Source organism: Pholis gunnellus (assembly GCF_910591455.1).
Source record: "Pholis gunnellus genome assembly, chromosome: 12".
In the NCBI taxonomy this organism is placed as follows: Eukaryota; Metazoa; Chordata; class Actinopteri; order Perciformes; family Pholidae; genus Pholis; species Pholis gunnellus.
The window spans coordinates 20,238,008-20,255,985 of NC_136539.1; the positions used below are offsets into that span (position 1 = coordinate 20,238,008).

The window sequence follows — 17,978 nt, forward strand, 5'->3', positions numbered from 1 at the left end:
GAATAGTGAGCAGAAGTTAAGCTCAAACTCTGTGTGTATCATGCAAGTACTGCAGTGTATTAATGCATAAATGTAAAATGAACATGCAACACATTATTTCCCACACAAGTAGTTTACTCTGAATTCTTCTACGGCCCAGAGAAGTAGCTAGATAATAGAATACATCTTCAGCAAATTGGGTATTAAAAACAGTAAGACAGGATCCTCCTGTAGCTGTAAATGTGCCGATCCTGACTTGTGTCACTGAGGCCGGTGGTCTTACCTTCAGCGCCCGGCAGCAGAAAGACAGCAGAGGTATCCAGAGAGAGGCTGAGATCCTGCACGCAACACTGGATTTGTTGTTCAACTATTGTTTCCCAGCCAGCTCCTCTCTCCTCCTGTTTCTACCTCTCTCACACACACACACAGATTGTCTGAGTGCTATTCTCTCCTCCCTCTCTCTCTCTCTCTCACCTCCTCTCTCTCTCTCTCTTTTCTGTCCCACAGTCACACTCTCTCACTTTCACTTCAACAGGGAAATCACCAGAAAGAGGGAGCAGCCTGGATGCTCTGCCTGTGAGGACGGTCGTCACATGTGGATCGTGACACAGCAATCATATATCATACGCCCTTTCTCTCGCTCTCTTTCTTTCACACACACACACACACACACACACACACACACCAGCTGACGTACCGACACGCTCCACAGCGGCAAATGGGAATTCCAGCCCTGGGCGACTCTGCTGGTCCCATCAGGAGAGAGCTGACCAAAAGCTGCAGCCAGTTTTACGAGGTCAGGGTTATAAAACTGTTAGCAGATTTGGTTTATTTAAAAACAACTGGCCCCCGTGGCCTTCCTCTTCACGCGCTTTCTCCAACCATGACATGAGGGGTGGGGGGGGGGGGGTGGGGGGTGGGGGGGGGTGGGGGGTGGGGGGGGTGGGGGGGGGGCGTGCAGGTGGGGTGGGTGAGGGGAAGGAAGTGAGAAAAGAAAAGGAGAGGAGTTAAATAACTCACCTCAGCGATCGTCTCCTGATGGGAGCATCTGTGCCTTAAGTAGTTTTAATGCGGTTGAGACTGTGACGTTGGGATATCCTCCACCTGCAAGTTAAAGTTATATACATGTTAAATATATCATCATAAGAAAAGCAAGCAGCTTACAGCATGTTCAACTTCACTCATCATGAAAGTTTTACAAATGTTCAGAATTACACCCAAATGAACAGGTCATTTCTCAAACACTAAAAAAAAAAGAAGCAATTGCATTCATCACTCACTTTTAAAAAAAATATACAAGACCCAGTGGGTCAACTGTTAGTACACTACTCACTCGGTGGATATTTCATTTTGGATTATTTGTCTTCATCTGTAAACAATTATATGACGGTGCTGTGCCTGTATGATTGGAAGCGATAGAGCCCAGCAGCGTAGCGGAGTAGATCCAAACTGTAACGGCCTCATCCGTCATTCTCACATGGCTCAACGTGAAGACAGACACCCTGAAGATAGAGAGGGGACAAAGCATGATGAATGGGAAGCTAATAACGAGGGAGGCATCACCGTTAACCCCGGGACAATGAGCGATACGTTTTATCTAAGGCTGCGCGCACGACCGCTGCCAAATTATTGCAATGTATTACGTCAGCCGCTTTGCTTCCCTCTCAGCATTTCTGGAATGTTTTGCAGGTTTTGGTGGGTTTATTCTAAACAGTTTTGAGTTACCAACATGAGATGAGTGATATCAAAAACTGACACTGATGGCAAAGGTGTGTAATCCTCTAATTGAGTTGCGGAAAGAAGAACACACAGCCAGACAAACAAGTCACATCATCTGGTGCCTGAGCATGCATTCTTTCAACGTGCCTCACACAGACGAGAAGAGGGGAGCGGGTTGGGGAGGGCACAACATGACAAACTAATGTATTTTCTCGTACATGACAAAGTAATTTATCTTTATAGCCCTGATTCAATGACAAAAGAGCGGTCAAACTGTGTGGGTAGAACAATGAGGGCCGTGCCAAAATAGGTGATAAAGAATAACATGAGCTGTGTGAGGCGGACCGCATATGTTCAGACACTCATTGTATCAAAAACACACGCACACAAACACACACACACGCACACAAACACACACACGTCCTGGTATGCAGAGTCAAAACTCTCGGGGGAAATAAGGGGAGCAAGCGCCACACTAAGTAGGACTTAGTGGGTCAAAAGTTTAAGAAGCACAATTACCTGAAAGACCTCGGCTGACCCCCAAATTTCTCACCTTCTGTTCCCTCACACCCGCACACACACACACACACACACACACACCTTCGACAGCGGCGATTTACAGCCAGCAGCAGGAGAGGTTGAAAACTTATACGCCACCAACAGGCTCCTAAAGAGAAAGAGAGGGAGAGATCCACGTAAGCACAGTTTTGTATTTTGAATACCCTTTCAGGCATTGTAAATGATCACCACTGCGAACAGTGTCAAATTAAACGGCCATTACTCACCTGGACAGAATCTGCCCGCCCCTCCTTGGCTTACTCAGCTTGTGTCCACATGAGGGGTGGTGACAGGGAGTAAATGGCTTCAGATAATGTATCATAATATCACATTAAGGAAACGGTCAACGCGGCCAAATGTGAATCCCATATGCGGCGGGGAGGAAGGGCGGGAAGGGAGGCGGAGAGCGGGGGGAAAAAAGCCAGGAGACAGCAGATATATTGAGCAAAAGGAGGGGATTCACCGAGAGGACATACCACCGCAAAAGCAGCTCCCTGACAACTTGCGAGGACACTTTCCCTTTCTGCAGCGATAGCGGGTAAATGGACAGCAATAAAAAGCTAATTAATGCCATCCATATATGTAATAAAAACCCCTTTACTTAAGTCCATCTCAGGGATGTGTGACTGCCTGGTTAGCATTTTGGACCCAGTGTCCATTCACACTAGTGGTTAGGCCAAAGGTCAGGCTGCACCCTCGTTTCATCGGCGTATATAAGCCGGTGACTATAAAGAGTGTGATGCTGCAGTTGTCCCTGTCTTGATGTGAGTCCCACCTTGGCTGTAGGCAGTCAAACATGCTGTGCACCGACAACTGAGATGTGACTGGACCTGACGTGACACGAGTCATCATCTCATCAGAAGGGGGATTAGCAGGGCAGGGTCAGATCACAGCTCAGTCACACCTGAGTCACACACACTCGCTGGCCTTTGGGCAACACGGCGTCCCAACACCAGTCACGTTTAGCTTTGTTCCGTTGTGCGAGAATTTGGGCTGACACAATAGTACAACTCTGGTCCCCCACTTGAAGAGTTAAATATCTCTCCCTGTCAGTTTTCATCTATAGCTCTCAGTTCTTTCCTTCAGTGCAGGAGAGCTTTCGAGCCGGTTCGTGTTATCTGTGAGGGGTACAAAGCTGCGGACCGACTGATGTTGCACCAGACATATTCCGTCTTCATTTGGATGATTGATCGCCAACCTTATTTTAAGCTACATGGAAAAAGGGGATCATTTTAGAAGATTTATGTGGACCGGTGCGCAAAAAGAAAAAGGCGTTTGCCTCAAAAATGGTCTCCGCTGGGAGCCAAAAGCCTCTCAAAAAAAGTCCCATAGTTGTGATTTACAGCCAGTGTAGAATAACTTTCTCTTCTCTTGACCAGGTAAAGTATTGTCATAGCAGCTGTCAAAGACAACTGATGTTTGATGAGTGTACCAGGTCTGGTTCTGGAGTTCAGATGGGAATCACAGTTAGCCAGTACAAGTGCTCAGAATCAGGGGATCATGCCTCGTACAGGAATAAAACACCGGCATCAAAGAGAGGCTTAGGACACAGTGAGTGCAGACCACAGCCTAGCTAATGATCTTAACACTCATTTACACACACACACGCACAAACACACGGAGCCGTGTGCATGATATTGCATGTGGGATGAGATCAGCAGCCCTGGGCGGGCGGGCGGTGGGCGGTGGGCGGGGGGGGGTTCGTGGAGAGAGACAGGGATGAAAGAGAGAACGTGAAAAATTCAGAGACAGAGATAGAAGGAGATATGGAATAATGAGAGAGCAGCTAAGTGGTTCCCCATGTGCACCTGGGGCAGTGGCTGACCCTGTAAAGCGGGGTCTAAGCTTTAGCCCTCTCTCCCTCCACCCCTCTCCCCGTGCCAATGCCCCATAGGCACTGAGGAATCACTGGAATGAGGGAGAGCAGCCAAAAACAGTCTGCTAAACTCTCTTCATCTCTATAGAAGTGCCGTTACAGAGGGCCTCCAGTTGCAGATGGAGAACACTTAGCGGGCTGCTCCATCTCTTCAACAGCCCTCCTGGGACGCTGAAGGGCTCTGACCGGCTGACTTCTTTATGTGACATGCCAACAGGCAGGTAAGTCACCAATTTTAACAATTTTAGCATCGTCATTGTGAGCATATTAGCCTGCTAATAGTAGCATTTATTTCAAAGCACGACTGTGCTTCACAGAGCTGCTGGCATGGCTGTAGAGTCTTCAGCCTCGGTTATACCTTCCGCAAGGACAGTCGCACAGAATAGAATCACGACGAGGAAACATTTTTTATATCCCATGGAGGTTCTCTCCTCGCTGCAAACCAACATTCTCAAAGCTCCACAGAGTTCTCCATTTTCTTCAACCATCGCGTCCACATAGTTAGAATAATGTTGGATGTGCACGGACAGGTGACACCCTACCACGCGGAAAAGTACAGAGTCAAATTATGTGACGTCACTTGCGACCCTCGCGCATGCGGCGAGCCTAAATCATGCTTTAGTCCGGTTCATTATTCATCAAACCTGTTTTGAAAGGGGGAAATACATTGCATATACAGGCCCAAAAACAATCCCAAATGAGGGTTTCAAATTGTGAAATAATCAACTGAAGCAGCCAAATTAAAACATGAGACTTACACCGTGATATCAACTGACAGAAGCTCATTCAGAGTGAACTGTAGGGCCAAAAACTGCTGCTCTGGGGGAACAGTTCTGAGAAAAACATCTGAATGCAGGTGCTCTGTGATGTGTGTGTGTGTGTGTCTGTGTGCTTCCAGCTTTAGGATTTGTTGTCATGAGACAAGAAAGGCATGCAGCCAGTAAACAGAGACTTTTCCCCTCTTGTTCTCAGATATCTGTTTAGACTTCATAGATTAGCCATGACTCCATCAGACTTGCATTAGGCCCTCTCATGCCTGCACACAAACACACACGTACTTGCAAGTGCACAAACACACTCAGGTCCTCTCTACCCCAGAGACATTTATGAACTTCCTGTGTATCAGTTTTTAACGTGCAGTGGTCCCGCGCAGAACAGCAGTAAAGTGGAGCGCAAACAACACAAGAGAACCAGATTCTTTATAACAAACCTCCATGTTCTGCTTCTGCTGCGTACAGACAGAGAGACGGCAGAAAGCAGTCACTCAACCAGATTCATGACAGCTTTATCCCTGCGTTTGGTGCAACGTTCGATTCACAAGTTAGTCAACGTGGTGGTTGCGTTTTGACAAATTGTTTCTGTAAACTACGCCAATGCCCTCCCCAATACTGCAGTTATCAGTGTACATTATATTTAGAATATATTCACTGCTTTACCTTGACATCAGACAGCCATTTGGGAACATTTAGGGAACTGAAGCCGTTACATCGCTGATGATATTGAAAAATACACAAAAATGAATAAAAATAAAGCCACCCTTTAATAAAGATCTTCTTGTCAAGAAATCTCATCAAAATAAAAAACTAAAAGTATTGTGCGTGTATCAAAGCTTGATATATCTTATTCCCTGTGCCATTTAGAGCTTTTGAAAACACATCAGTGAGTCTCGCTGTCCTTGGTTGGTCTTTTCATGAGATTCCGTGACCATTTCCCACTATAAATGAAAATCAATATACTATTTGTCTAAACCTAAAGGATGCTCTGCACACGATACCTTGCAACCATAACAGTCAAAGACCAACGATGAGGGTGCAACTCATTCAGTTTGCTGTTGCTGTGCCACAGAGCGTGACAGGGCAGAAAATGGGATGTGTGGGGCGCAAAGAGACGGCTGACGGGAGGGAAAGGAGCGGTGGACGAGGAGGTGTCGAAGTTCCTCCCTCTCCGTCCTCCCTCTCCCACGCCGCGCTTCACAAGGCAACAAAAAAGGCCAAGTACGCACTGCAGAAGCTCTCTGCCACCACCGACCGCATCGACGTCACCCTTTGTGTTTTGGCAGTGGGTGACCGGGGAAGCTAATATTTTAGTATGTGTGAGAGCAGACAGAGAAGACCAGATAATGCCCGCAGTGATGTAATGCACCGTTTCTGTGCTCCGTGTGAAGGGGGGGGAGAGGCAGGACGGGTGCATGATGTGTGTGTGCTGGTTACACAGAGAGGATTGGGTGGTTGATTACCTAATGTTTGACTCATCCCCTTACAACGCAGGCTCTGGTTACAGTGGCGCCTCAACCTGACCAACCTGTGCCTTTTTATAACACTAACACTGCCACACACAGACAGTCAAACACATGCAGTTCCTTATAAATTAGACCTCACTGTTTGTTTTTATCTATTAATATAAGAGAATGAATCCCATCAGCAACAATACACCACTAATAATAACTGACAATAAGCCTCAACACATCTCAAACAGGTGCAGAGGAGTGATAACCAAGAGGACATAAATTAACTTTATTTATTTTTCAACCTTTAACATGTGAGATTTAGCCCTGATGATAAACATATGAGGTCGTTGTGGCCTGGAAACAGCCCATCTATATGTGGTTTCCACACCTATTGGCTTCTGTCTTGTTGGTAGATGTAGCCAACTTAAGTCAACATAAACCACTAATGACTCATTCCAAGGACATTTCCCCCACTTATCTACTCAGTGTTGGAGGATACAGTGGAATAGCCTGTCATCATAATGTGAGTGAGCGCACGCTGCCCAGAGCTGAAATATGGTTCTGCTTTAACGCCACCTGTCTTCTGCCATGTCTCAGAGGGCTTCACGCTAACTTGTGTAAACACACGAGCACATCACAGAACGTCTCAGAACGTGTTCTCAGGTCATTCCTCCCCTAAAGCATACATTTACCAGTTTTGTGTTGAGACCTTTACCGCCAAATTATTCATATACAAGAAGACAAAACATGCACTTGCATCCCTTCCCCCCCTGTAGTCTCTTACACATCTCCATCATGGCACACAGAGAAAACACAGACGCTGGTTTAGCCGACAGACCATGTGCTTTAATTGCAGAACAAGCAGTGTGTGTGTTCGAGAGGCAGAATCGTTTCACCTCCCACCTTGTTGCCTATGTTGTGGTGGTGGGCGTTGGGTCGCCGCTGTTGGAGGGAAAGCTGAATACATCCCTCAGAAGGAAAGAATAGTCGACGTTTTTCGCCGTAGCCCAAGGGGCGCCAGACCTGGCGTTCACATCAAACTGGAGACGACAGGAATACACAAGTCACTGCACAAGTCTGACTACATTTAAATATTTTGTTAATGTATTCTTTTATACGCCACTTTGGTTTTACACTTTACAGCTGTCCTTTGTTATTGTTTCTCTGTGATAGATATCTCCTTTATTTGTCTTACTCTGTTTTAGGTACTTTATACAGCTTGAAAAGCACCTTAAGATGTCTGTGTGTAACAAGCCTGCTGTGTAAATACCACTGCTTTGCTTAAAGTTCCAAAATATAGGGTTGCCCAATCCTCCATTAGACTGATTAAATCTCATACGCTAGGAAACAAAATTACATGGTTTTTTTAACATTACAGAACAAATTCAATTGAGCTATTTCTTTAGAGCAGGCCCAGAATTTAGTCCCAAGATTGTGAAATGTAAAAAACAGAAAAAAAGGAAATAATAGAGGTAATAAGAAAATTGGCCATACTAAACAGCATATGGCTTGCAGCTAATGCCAGAAAGGCCCAGAGAGTAGCGAGTCAATCTGGGTCCATCAACATGACATTACTGTTGTGTCCTCACTGAGAGACACAACACACCTTAGAACGTTTTAAGGAGGGCAAAGTCATTGAGCAGAGACTGAGAGACTAGTTTGGGCTGAGAATCCGGGAAGGCAAAGAGCAGCTGGAAACCGTGACAGAGGCAAATGGAGAATGAAGTAAGCACTGCATCGGCATACACACACTCACACAGCCAAACATACACACACACACACACACACACACACATACACACACACACACACACACACACACACACTCACACAGCCAAACATACACACACACACACACACACACACACAGACTCAGTCCACTTTCATGCTGTGCATGCAGGCCTCCCTTTGTTGTCGTGCCATGGTGTGTATATCTCTCCTGCTCACCTGTTTCTGCTTAGATTTGGCTTTGGCAAAGCATGCTAAATCAGCATTACATAGGAAAGATACAAATGCAAGAGAGAGGAACAAAGGAGCTACTTCCTTCCTTTTTGACCACCTCTGTGTGTGTGTGTGTGTGTGTGTGTGTGTGTGTGTGTGTGTGTGTGTGTGTGTGTGTGTGTGTGTGTCTCCTTCTCTCTCAAGTCCTTTTCAGTGCACAATAAATTGTCCTCCTGTCCATTTGAACATTCCTTCCCACTCACTTGGTTCTGCTTTTGGCTCACTTGTCCATTGAGTCATCGCAGGTAGGGGTACAATTTTGATTGATTTTCAATTTTAAAATCTGTGCACACACTGAGAAAGCACTGCACTGTGCTTTGCTGATTCACTTTCATCTAAAAAGTTGTTCTCTCTCCCCACTTCTCTGCTACTTGTGTTTTGCATGTTGTACTGCCGCTCCCCTCTCTTACCTTTAACGCGTCTTCGGACATTACTGTGGGAGCAAGGTGCTCTACCCAGTTAATGCCAGCCAGGAAGGCATGGTAGTCAATCTCGTCCCCGTCTGCAAACCTACAGCAGACATGCATCCAGATATGAAACAGGTGCATACTGTTTAGAACTTCCACTTGATTTAAATGAAGCCATTTTGCTCTACTTCCAATAAATCATCTTTTAGTGGTATTCCATCTAAATGCTGATTCAGAGATATTTCAACCAAGCCAAGAAAGAACTCTGGGCAAAGAACTGGACTTCACTTTACAATGAATGACATATTTCAAACCACTCTGTAAAATGCAGTGGAACCTTTGAACAGTTCTACCCTGAACTCTGCTGCGATTGGTGGGCTCTTACTTGCTGAGCAGACCTCCGAGCAGCTTCTCAGGCAAAGGAAGGTGGAAGCCCTTACAGATGGTCCTCGTCTCCTTGGTGGAGAGACGACCGGTCCTGGAGACACAAAGAGAAGGAGAGACATCTGTATCAAACGTATAGAAAAGGGAAGCGAAAGTAAAACTAGGGGTTAGGACCATAAACTGTATATAAAGGATGACGTGGCTTTACTTTTGCACAGTGAAGATGGACCTATATATACAGTCAATGTCTGGCCGCTTGCCTATTTGTCGTGGCTTTTTTTTAATGGAGCTCCAGCAAAATACATGTGCTGAGGCTTGAATCTCACACAAGCAAATATGTCATCAGCAGCACATGAGTGGGCCTTTGTTGGGTTTTTAAAAAGCTATCATTTTTATATATAAATTTGTAGAAAAAATGTTCAAACTGAATTTGTATGAAAACAATGTGTGTGTGTGTGTGTGTGTGTGTGTGTGTGTGTGTGTGTGTGTGTGTGTGTGAAACAGAAGTTGCTTGTCCTCTAAGACCATGAGTTGTTTTCCACAGTGATGCCAGGCGGCCCACAGGCCCATTCCTGTCGTGCCATCTTCATTACAGCAATGCTGATGAACAATTTGGCACTAACTCAGAGTGTCAACGCAGCCACATGGACATACAAGTCAGCTTAACCTTGTGGCACTGTGTGGCACCATCCATTTCCGCTGACCTCACCCAAGTTAAAGGTCTACTTTCGTATGGATGGCCGCCGGGTCCATGGAGCGTACAGGCATTAAACATGTGATGCTGTGCACGAATAAAGAAGGAAGGCACAAAGACAGCGAGAGGCCGAGTATGTGTGTGTCCTCTGGTCTGCAGGGTCCATCTGGTTCCAATGCTCCACTCTCACACTACTGGAACTAATCGTTGCCCTGAGATATGGGGCCACTGACTGCACGATTGATGTCTTGTTGTGACGCTGCCTGCGTGTGTGTGTGTTTCTGCTACAGTATTTTGTGTGTGCGTGTGTGTGTGTGTGTGTGTGTGCGACCGCTTACTTTTGTAGGTCGCGGCTTGTGAAGGCTTTGTCCAATTCAGGGAACTCTTCAAAGGGCTTCTTCTTGAGGAAGTCCTGGGCCACAGCCAGCATCAGGCCCACGTCGGCCTCAGGCTGCTCGCGCTCTGAGAAACTTCGGCCCAGCACCAGCACCTCGTGCTCCGACAGTCCGCAGTCCAGGCCTGTTAGCAGGCCCCTGTGGCGCATACAGGCTTATAAATACATTAACATACACAATCTGATAGGACGTAACCACATCTCACAGTCCTGACATTAAACCAAGAATGTATAGAATTTCTCTTTGCTTCCTTTTGTCACTTCCTCTCGTAATATTGACATCCTTTGAACTTTATCGTAATCACCACATGCATTTCGTATCTCAGCAAGTCTAACACTACCTAAGCTTCCCGCCACCTGTTCGATTTGTTCTTTTGTTAAACACACGATCGTTACCATTATAATGTTAACAGGATTTAAACTTCATGATCAGATCTTAAATATGTACAGGTGGACTTAAATTTGAGTTATGGCTCCATCCATGTAGACTCATATTACTATATTATTGCAACGTGGGGTGTGCTGCACATATTGGCTGTATTACTGTACCTGAACGACTCATAGGAAATGAAGCCAGTGTTGCTGGGGTCACTGAGAGGCAGAAACCTCCTGATCTCACTCTGTTTCTCCTCCGGAATGGATCGTAGTTTGCTGAGGATGTTTCCCACGTTGGCTTTGGGGAACTTTAGACATTTACACACAAACATGCAACGGGGTATAGCATTACGTAACACCAAGGAACGAGGGCTGTGTAATCATGTTAGCTCTGGCAACCTGCTCCAAAGACCACCACTGTTTAGAATACCTAAACCGTTGATACAAAACCCCACATAAACCTCGGAAAACCACAGGAAAGCAATATCCCTGCTGCAGTTCCCTCCTTACCTCCTCAGCATGTTGCTCCATGTAGTTGAAGGTGTATTCATCCGCATCCAGAACCTGGAAGAGCATACCGCTGAAGCAGAGGGTAGCTCCGACGTACAGATCCTGAGCTTTATAGTACTCAGACATCTCGCTCTTAAACAGCTCCTGGCCTGGCTTTTTTACACGACCACGCTGCAGGAACTTACCAGTAAGCATACCTGGGGCGTGATGTGTGAGAGAGGGAAGGAAGATGTTGACACAATACTCATTTTATCAATTTCAATGACTCTTTTCACTTGGTCCACAGTTTGAATGCATTGGCCTTTTTTTCATCTTGGTTTCATACTAAATCGAATCAATACTTATACTCTTGCATCATGTTACATCCTGTCAGGGGTTGGATATCTCATTTTGGAGCCATGCTGAACAGTCCTTGAACCCATGACATACTATTCATCTTACATTGAAAAGAAATACTGTCAAATACTGATTTACAATGAAGGGAATATCTCCATCCCTGAAAAAAATGGGTCTATGAACATCTGTTTTCAAAAGAGTTTGGAAGTCTGAAAAACCTAATGTTTAACCGTTTTACCTGAGTTCTTCTGTGGTGTTTCAAACATACAGATGGAGTCATCGCAGAGATAGAAGGAGATGGTGAACAGCCTGTCTCTGTCAATGGAATCGGTGGTGACCATCTTGGCACTGAAATTCAGCACACTGCAACTGGGGGGGGGGGGGGGGGGGGGGGGGGCATATACACAGCAGAGTTAAGGACTGCCACTAACACACACAGAGACACAAACGTTTCAGTAAGTAATTTGATTGTGACTGTGACTACAACTCATCCGACCTCGCCAGAAACTTGCGCAAATCTTTCTGTGAGGGCTTGGGCAGCAGGCCCTGGCAGGATCTTAGCGAGTCCTCCTCCGAGCCAAAGCCGTTGTAGGGGGGCACATATCTTGGGGGCTTAGGGGCTGGGGGAACTTTGTACACCACTGGGGTGAAGTCCTCTGTAAGGAGGAAGGGGAAATAAAAGACAAAACACTTAAAAGAAGAAAGGAACGCAGGACGAGAGCTGAAATGATCAGAGGGCAGCGGGTAATCCATCCATGCAGGAGCACAGCAGCCTGGGTCTGACTGTAACCCTGAGCTGAACTCTGGCTGCTCAGAGTCAGACAGGACCCTCCATCACAGTGGCCTGTCACTGGGGGCTCTGCCTGGTTTACTACCGTGACTAACGCAGCAAGCCCCAAAACCTGCCCAAGGTGGCAGACACATCCAGGACCAGCTTGGGTTTCTCCTGCTTGTGGTCCCCAGTGCCTTTAACTGTGGAGGCATGGAGAAATACCAGTGCTGGGGGGGCCAGAGTATCTGATGACAGGCGGACAGTGGTGCTTTACGCTGTAAATGGCTCTTACATATCCTTCGACCAAGAAGCGACCAAAAGAAACACAACATGATATGGGGCTGCTGCGTAAGCTCATTCAGTTTTTAAAGAAGAAATCAGAACATTTCAGTCATAGTGACTAAACAGATAAAAAGACTTCATCCTCTGAACAAGAGTCTGCCATTAGTCTCAGGAATCAATATTGTAGGAAGGTAATAGCTCTTGCTGGTGCTTGCTCTTACTGCCCCTGAGTGTTCAGATGAATGTACTGCAGGCATGAGCAACCAATAAGTGAAGACTAAATCAATCTATCCTATTTGATTAATAATTGAGTCTATGAAACATCAAAGACATGCCCTTTAAACTAGTGTTTTAAAGATGCCTATTTCAGCTGAAGAAACAGTTCACACGTTTGAAGCACGACAAAAAACAAACAAACACTTCTATTGGTTACCTATGCCGTATTTGGAGCGGTAGTAGTCTTTGGTGAAGTTGTCACAGTCAGTGAGGATCACTCTCCTGCCCCATACATTCACTTCTCCACCCAAAGTCAGATCACAGTCCTTATAAAAGTCATCATGAACAGCTCCAGTCTGAGAGAGAGAGAGAGAGGGAGAGAGAGAGAGAGAGAGAGAGAGAGAGAGAGAGAGAGAGAGAGAGAGAGAGAGAAAGGATAAAAGGGAGAATGAGATGACAGAACGACCACGAATGAGACATTACTTTTGAACCCGGTGCAGTCACACTGTCTCCGTCAGAATGGTGTTCATGTACAAGCTCACCTAATACACTATATGGTCACAAATATGTGCACAACCACACACTACATGCATACTGGCGAGTCAAGTTCTTCCACACGCAGAAAAACATTACTTTATGGATTCATGTTTTTCTGCAGGAGGGCAGCAATTTGCTAAAACAGGAAAGGCCCTTCCCACGAACTGTTGAAATATCATTATATGCTCTAGTGTTAAGATTGATATTAACTTATTGCCATGTCAGTACTGCAACCTCTTGGTTACACACACGACAGTCTCCCTCACTGCAGCGCCGCTTTGTGAGTATTTACTTTTCAATTCTAATTTTTCTTATTGTCATATCAGCATGTTTGTGACGTGAGCGTGGCTGAGGCAGGACATACTTTCAGGTTGTCCAGGAGGTAGTGTTGTTCCTGATTCATGGGGACGATCACATTGAGCACTATGCGGTCCGTGATCTGTCCAGGCTGCTCCATTTGGACCGCATGCTACAGAGAGATAACAAACAACCACATGCAGAAACTGTTGTTGCACAAAACACACTGTACAGCACAAGATCTTGATGCACACATCTGAGGAGAGAGAGAGAGAGAGAGAGAGAGAGAGAGAGAGAGAGAGAGAGAGAGAGAGAGAGAGAGAGCGAGAGAGGGGGGGGGCAGTCTAATAGAATTAAGAGACAGAGTAAAGAAGGGATCTGTCTTTAAGGATGTGGTGGAATCCCATTGGATGGAGGATTCTGGTCAACCTTTAGGGCTGACATTTAATAAAAGGCATCAGAACAAACAAAATTACTGGACTGAAAACACACTCACAGACAGACAGACACACACACACACACACACACACACACACACATGATTGAGGCCTGGCTGTCTTTCAAGTTGAATTAGGCTTCAGTCAGTAACTGGAGGAGAAAGCCAAAATGCTTGAGGGAGACTGGATGCTGCAGCCGTCCTGTCAGACTGAATGAGGCCTGGGTGAAGGGAGGGATGGCGGGAGGAAGATGAAAAGAAGCCACCCAACCAGAAAGAGAGTCACTGCAAGCCTTTAGCTTTGGAATAACTATCTACACGTAAAACGTGCAAATGGACATGGAAATTGAACACACTAAATGGACGAGACAAGCTGTGAAACACATTCTGCTACATTCATGTACTCCCTAAATGTTCCTTACCACCCTTGAGAATTTATCAATTTTTCTGACGTTTCCTGTCAAGCATGTTTCTCTCTATATTATAGAAAATTCAGCAATTTCCATTATGCTGTAGGATCTGTGTATTTTCTTTATTCCTCTGACAACAAATGTAGTCCTCGTCTACTCTCCCACGGCCCGAGACTTCCACACACCCGATGAACTTATACTATCGTGGTGCCTCACCTTGGGTAGTTTGCCGCGGTGTAGGAACTTGGGCACAGTGTCCCTCCCAGAGTTTGGTGGAGCGGTCTCCAGGATCTCTACGGTGTCATCACCCAGGTAGTAGTGCAGAATGAGCTCCCGCCGGTCCGTGAACACATTCTCTGTTTCGTCCCACAAGCAGTTGAAGCGCAGGACTCTGTGGTCGTGCTCCAGGAACTGCTTCAGTGTGTCACGCTTCTCGTACGGCCGAAGTGGATTCATGTTTTTCTCAATCTGGACGAGGGACCATGTGGTAAAAATAAACAATACATATTATCTACACGTGCAAGAGAGAGATTTTTGTTTTGGCAATTAAATTCTTCAAGGGTAAGTATCAGTGATTTGTACGTCGGCACCAGTACCATCAACTGGGCAGCAGTGTTGAGTAAATGATTACTTCATCCAAATAATATGAAATGCAAACACATAAGTAACTCCCCTCTATGCAACGCTGGATTTTATCTTTGTTATTTTTATAAATCTCTTCATCCTCTAAAGACAATAGAAAACCTGATTCCTACCTCTTGCCGGAGTTTGCTGTAGGTATCATCAGGTACAGTGGTGGGGTAATTGAGGCGCACCCCAAGTTTTGTGAGAAAGTTCCTGGTAAAAGAGTCACAGTTGGTCACGGTGAATGTGCGCGAGTACAGCACCATCTGTTGGTTGATGTTGAAATGGTAAATGTGGTAGAACTGGTCATCATTTGGGGGCGGCAGCGGGACACGTTGGCGCCGAATAAGTATTCCTATCACAGGGAACAACGACACAGCAGTGGTAAGGGACAGGTATTACATTACACAGGGACGTGCATTGGCTGTTTGATTTGTGTAATGGATCATTTGGACAATTGGAGTTTTGAATGCATAAAAAATAGATTTTCATTTGAGCTACATTGACTAGACCTTTCCTGTGATATGACACACACCTTGAGGGATGCCACTGTTCTTGTACTCTGGCTCCACCACCTGAACGGTATCATCCTCCAGGTGGAAGTAGATCTTACACTTCCTGATCCTGTTTGTCTCATGTTGTGCGTGAGGCACAGCTTCCTTGAAGAATGCTTCAAAACACAGAACCTGGAGGAGCGAAAGGGCATTTTGTGAGAGAGAGTCAACAAATTGATTTTTCAAGATTTCTTTAATGATGTAACAGAAATATGCAAATGTAAATTCAAGTGACGCATTGGTGGAAGTGCTTCAAACTAAACTTATCAATTCTATAATCCAATAGAAGTGTTGTGCTGTACTAAGAGACACAATAAACAATAGAGAACATTAGCTGTGCTGTTTGCAATATATTCACTTTCTTTTAAAGCCACTGCTGAAGTTGTTTAAATTAGACATCCATATAACCAGTGCTCCATTCAACTGTTAGGGACAGAAATATATATGTGTGTGTGTGTGTGTGTGTGTGTGTGTTTAACCAGGAAGGTAAAAGTGATCAATTCACCTGTTTGTCGAAGGCTACCCATGATGGCAGATCCCTGCCCTGTCCTTTGGGGTAGACAGAATACTTTGGTTTAATCTTCTGGCCAACTAACGGCTCTCCTCCAATGCCGGGCTTCTCGAATCCCACCATAGGTAATCCATTGTAATACTCAAACTGTTGGGATTTGTGGAATCTCTGCTTCCCCAGCTGTAGTACAGAACAGAGAAAGGTGTCTCTACTCAGCTGTCAACCTTAAAGGAATGATCGCTTTCTATGAAAAACGTACTGTAATATGGGCTTACTATGGTATACAATCATTACATCAACTAATGACTTGACGCATTTATAATTAACTAACCTATGAACAGGTCAAGTGCACACAAAGCAGGCATTTATGTAGAGCTAAATGCTGCCTACAATAAAGTCTATTTGCATAGCCTAGCATGACATATTCACCTGGAAATTACACTTCTGATATTACATTCAGTCGCGGTGCATTATTATCAAGCTCAAGACTTTGAAGTGCTTGAGAATGCTCAACTCCACTGCAGCCAAGTCTCTGATTACTAAATATGTAATGCTTTACTGGTTCTTCAATGTGGAAAGTAATAACAAGTAACGTCAACTAACTGTCAAAGAAATGCAGTGGAGTAAAAAGTTTCCCTCTGAACTGAAGTAGAAATATAAAGTAGCATAAATGGAAATACTCAAGTGAAGTAACGTTGCAAGTAACGCTATGTCAAAATAGTACTTAACGTTGCAATACTCGCTACTTAACAGTTTACACAAGCTGAAGAAAACTCTTCATGTAACGGGTCTGTTTGAGACTTCAACTCATATCTAAAATGATTTTTGTTGTATCAGCTACATACCCACCGTTACATTAACAGTTACTTTAACCGTTACACAACGCTACATTAAGGCAGTTGGTTTTGTTTAGTTTATTTATTTTGCAAGATTCAAACAATAAAATAAAAATAAACAAACATAACAGAGATAAATTAATATCGCAGTACAGGAAGAGGCAAAAAGCCAACTGGGCTTATTTGAAGCCTCCACCTATATAATATTACAATATTACAGAGAACATCAAATGAATATGCGATATGCAGAATATTATTGACAAGATGTTTTACAAGATATGAAATGTGATAATAAAATCAATACATTACAAACAAAAAAAATGTAATTGTGTAGATTGTGTGCCTGTGAGAGTAAATATAGAAGATTAAACTGCTGAATGCACAATTAGCCTGCTACCTATCAGTACCGTTGGCTAGCGGACATAGTCGCTAACTTCTAGCTAACTAAAGGAATGCAGTAACGCTTCCCAAAGAGACCTCGGCTGAAGTGAAAACACGCGGGTGAACCACAGCGCGCACTGAATGCAGTACACTTACTTGTTTGTTGGGAGAATTCCCGGGTAGAAACGGTAACGCCATGGCTGTAACACTTAAAACGGGTCGAGTCACTTCTTCATGCATCGGAGCAGCTGCGGACATCCAACGGGCTGTTGTTGTTTACCATGGAAACCTTTTTGTTTCGGGAAGTCTCCAAGCGACGTTCAGAATAGGGGGGGATCACATTTTACAGGCAAATATTGTACTTTTTAACTGCAGTTATTGTAGATTAGTTACTTTGCGGATGCAGATTATAAATTCTAAATATAAACCAACAAATAATTATATCATTATAGGTTGAAGTTATTAAAATCACCTTAAAGCGATGTACACAATTCTGAAATGGGCCATTCTGCATTAAGAGTAATGAGACTATTTGTGTACTTTTACTTGAATGCAGGGCTTTTACTTAGTTTGTTCACACTTTAATATTGCTATATTTACTTAAGCAAAAGCGCTGAATACTATTTCCTCCACTGCTGTAAACTAAAGAGGCATGCATACTT

At 44.7% G+C, this 17,978-nt stretch overlaps 1 protein-coding gene across 1 annotated transcript; it reads right to left on the reverse strand.

Moving 5' to 3' along the window:
• Positions 1-7,270: 7,270 nt before the first annotated feature.
• efhc2 (EF-hand domain (C-terminal) containing 2) lies at positions 7,271-17,532 on the reverse strand (the record flags this gene model as incomplete). Its single annotated transcript, XM_079170288.1, has 15 exons — positions 17,473-17,532; positions 16,094-16,279; positions 15,570-15,720; positions 15,166-15,389; positions 14,627-14,878; positions 13,632-13,736; positions 12,948-13,086; positions 11,945-12,116; positions 11,699-11,823; positions 11,125-11,321; positions 10,789-10,922; positions 10,184-10,378; positions 9,153-9,245; positions 8,771-8,870; positions 7,271-7,399 (listed from the first exon to the last, which is right to left on the reverse strand). The coding sequence occupies exons 1-15, from the start codon at positions 17,512-17,514 to the stop codon at positions 7,271-7,273; spliced, it is 2,244 nt and encodes a 747-aa protein (XP_079026414.1). The 5' UTR covers positions 17,515-17,532.
• Between the last annotated feature and the right edge of the window lie 446 nt (positions 17,533-17,978).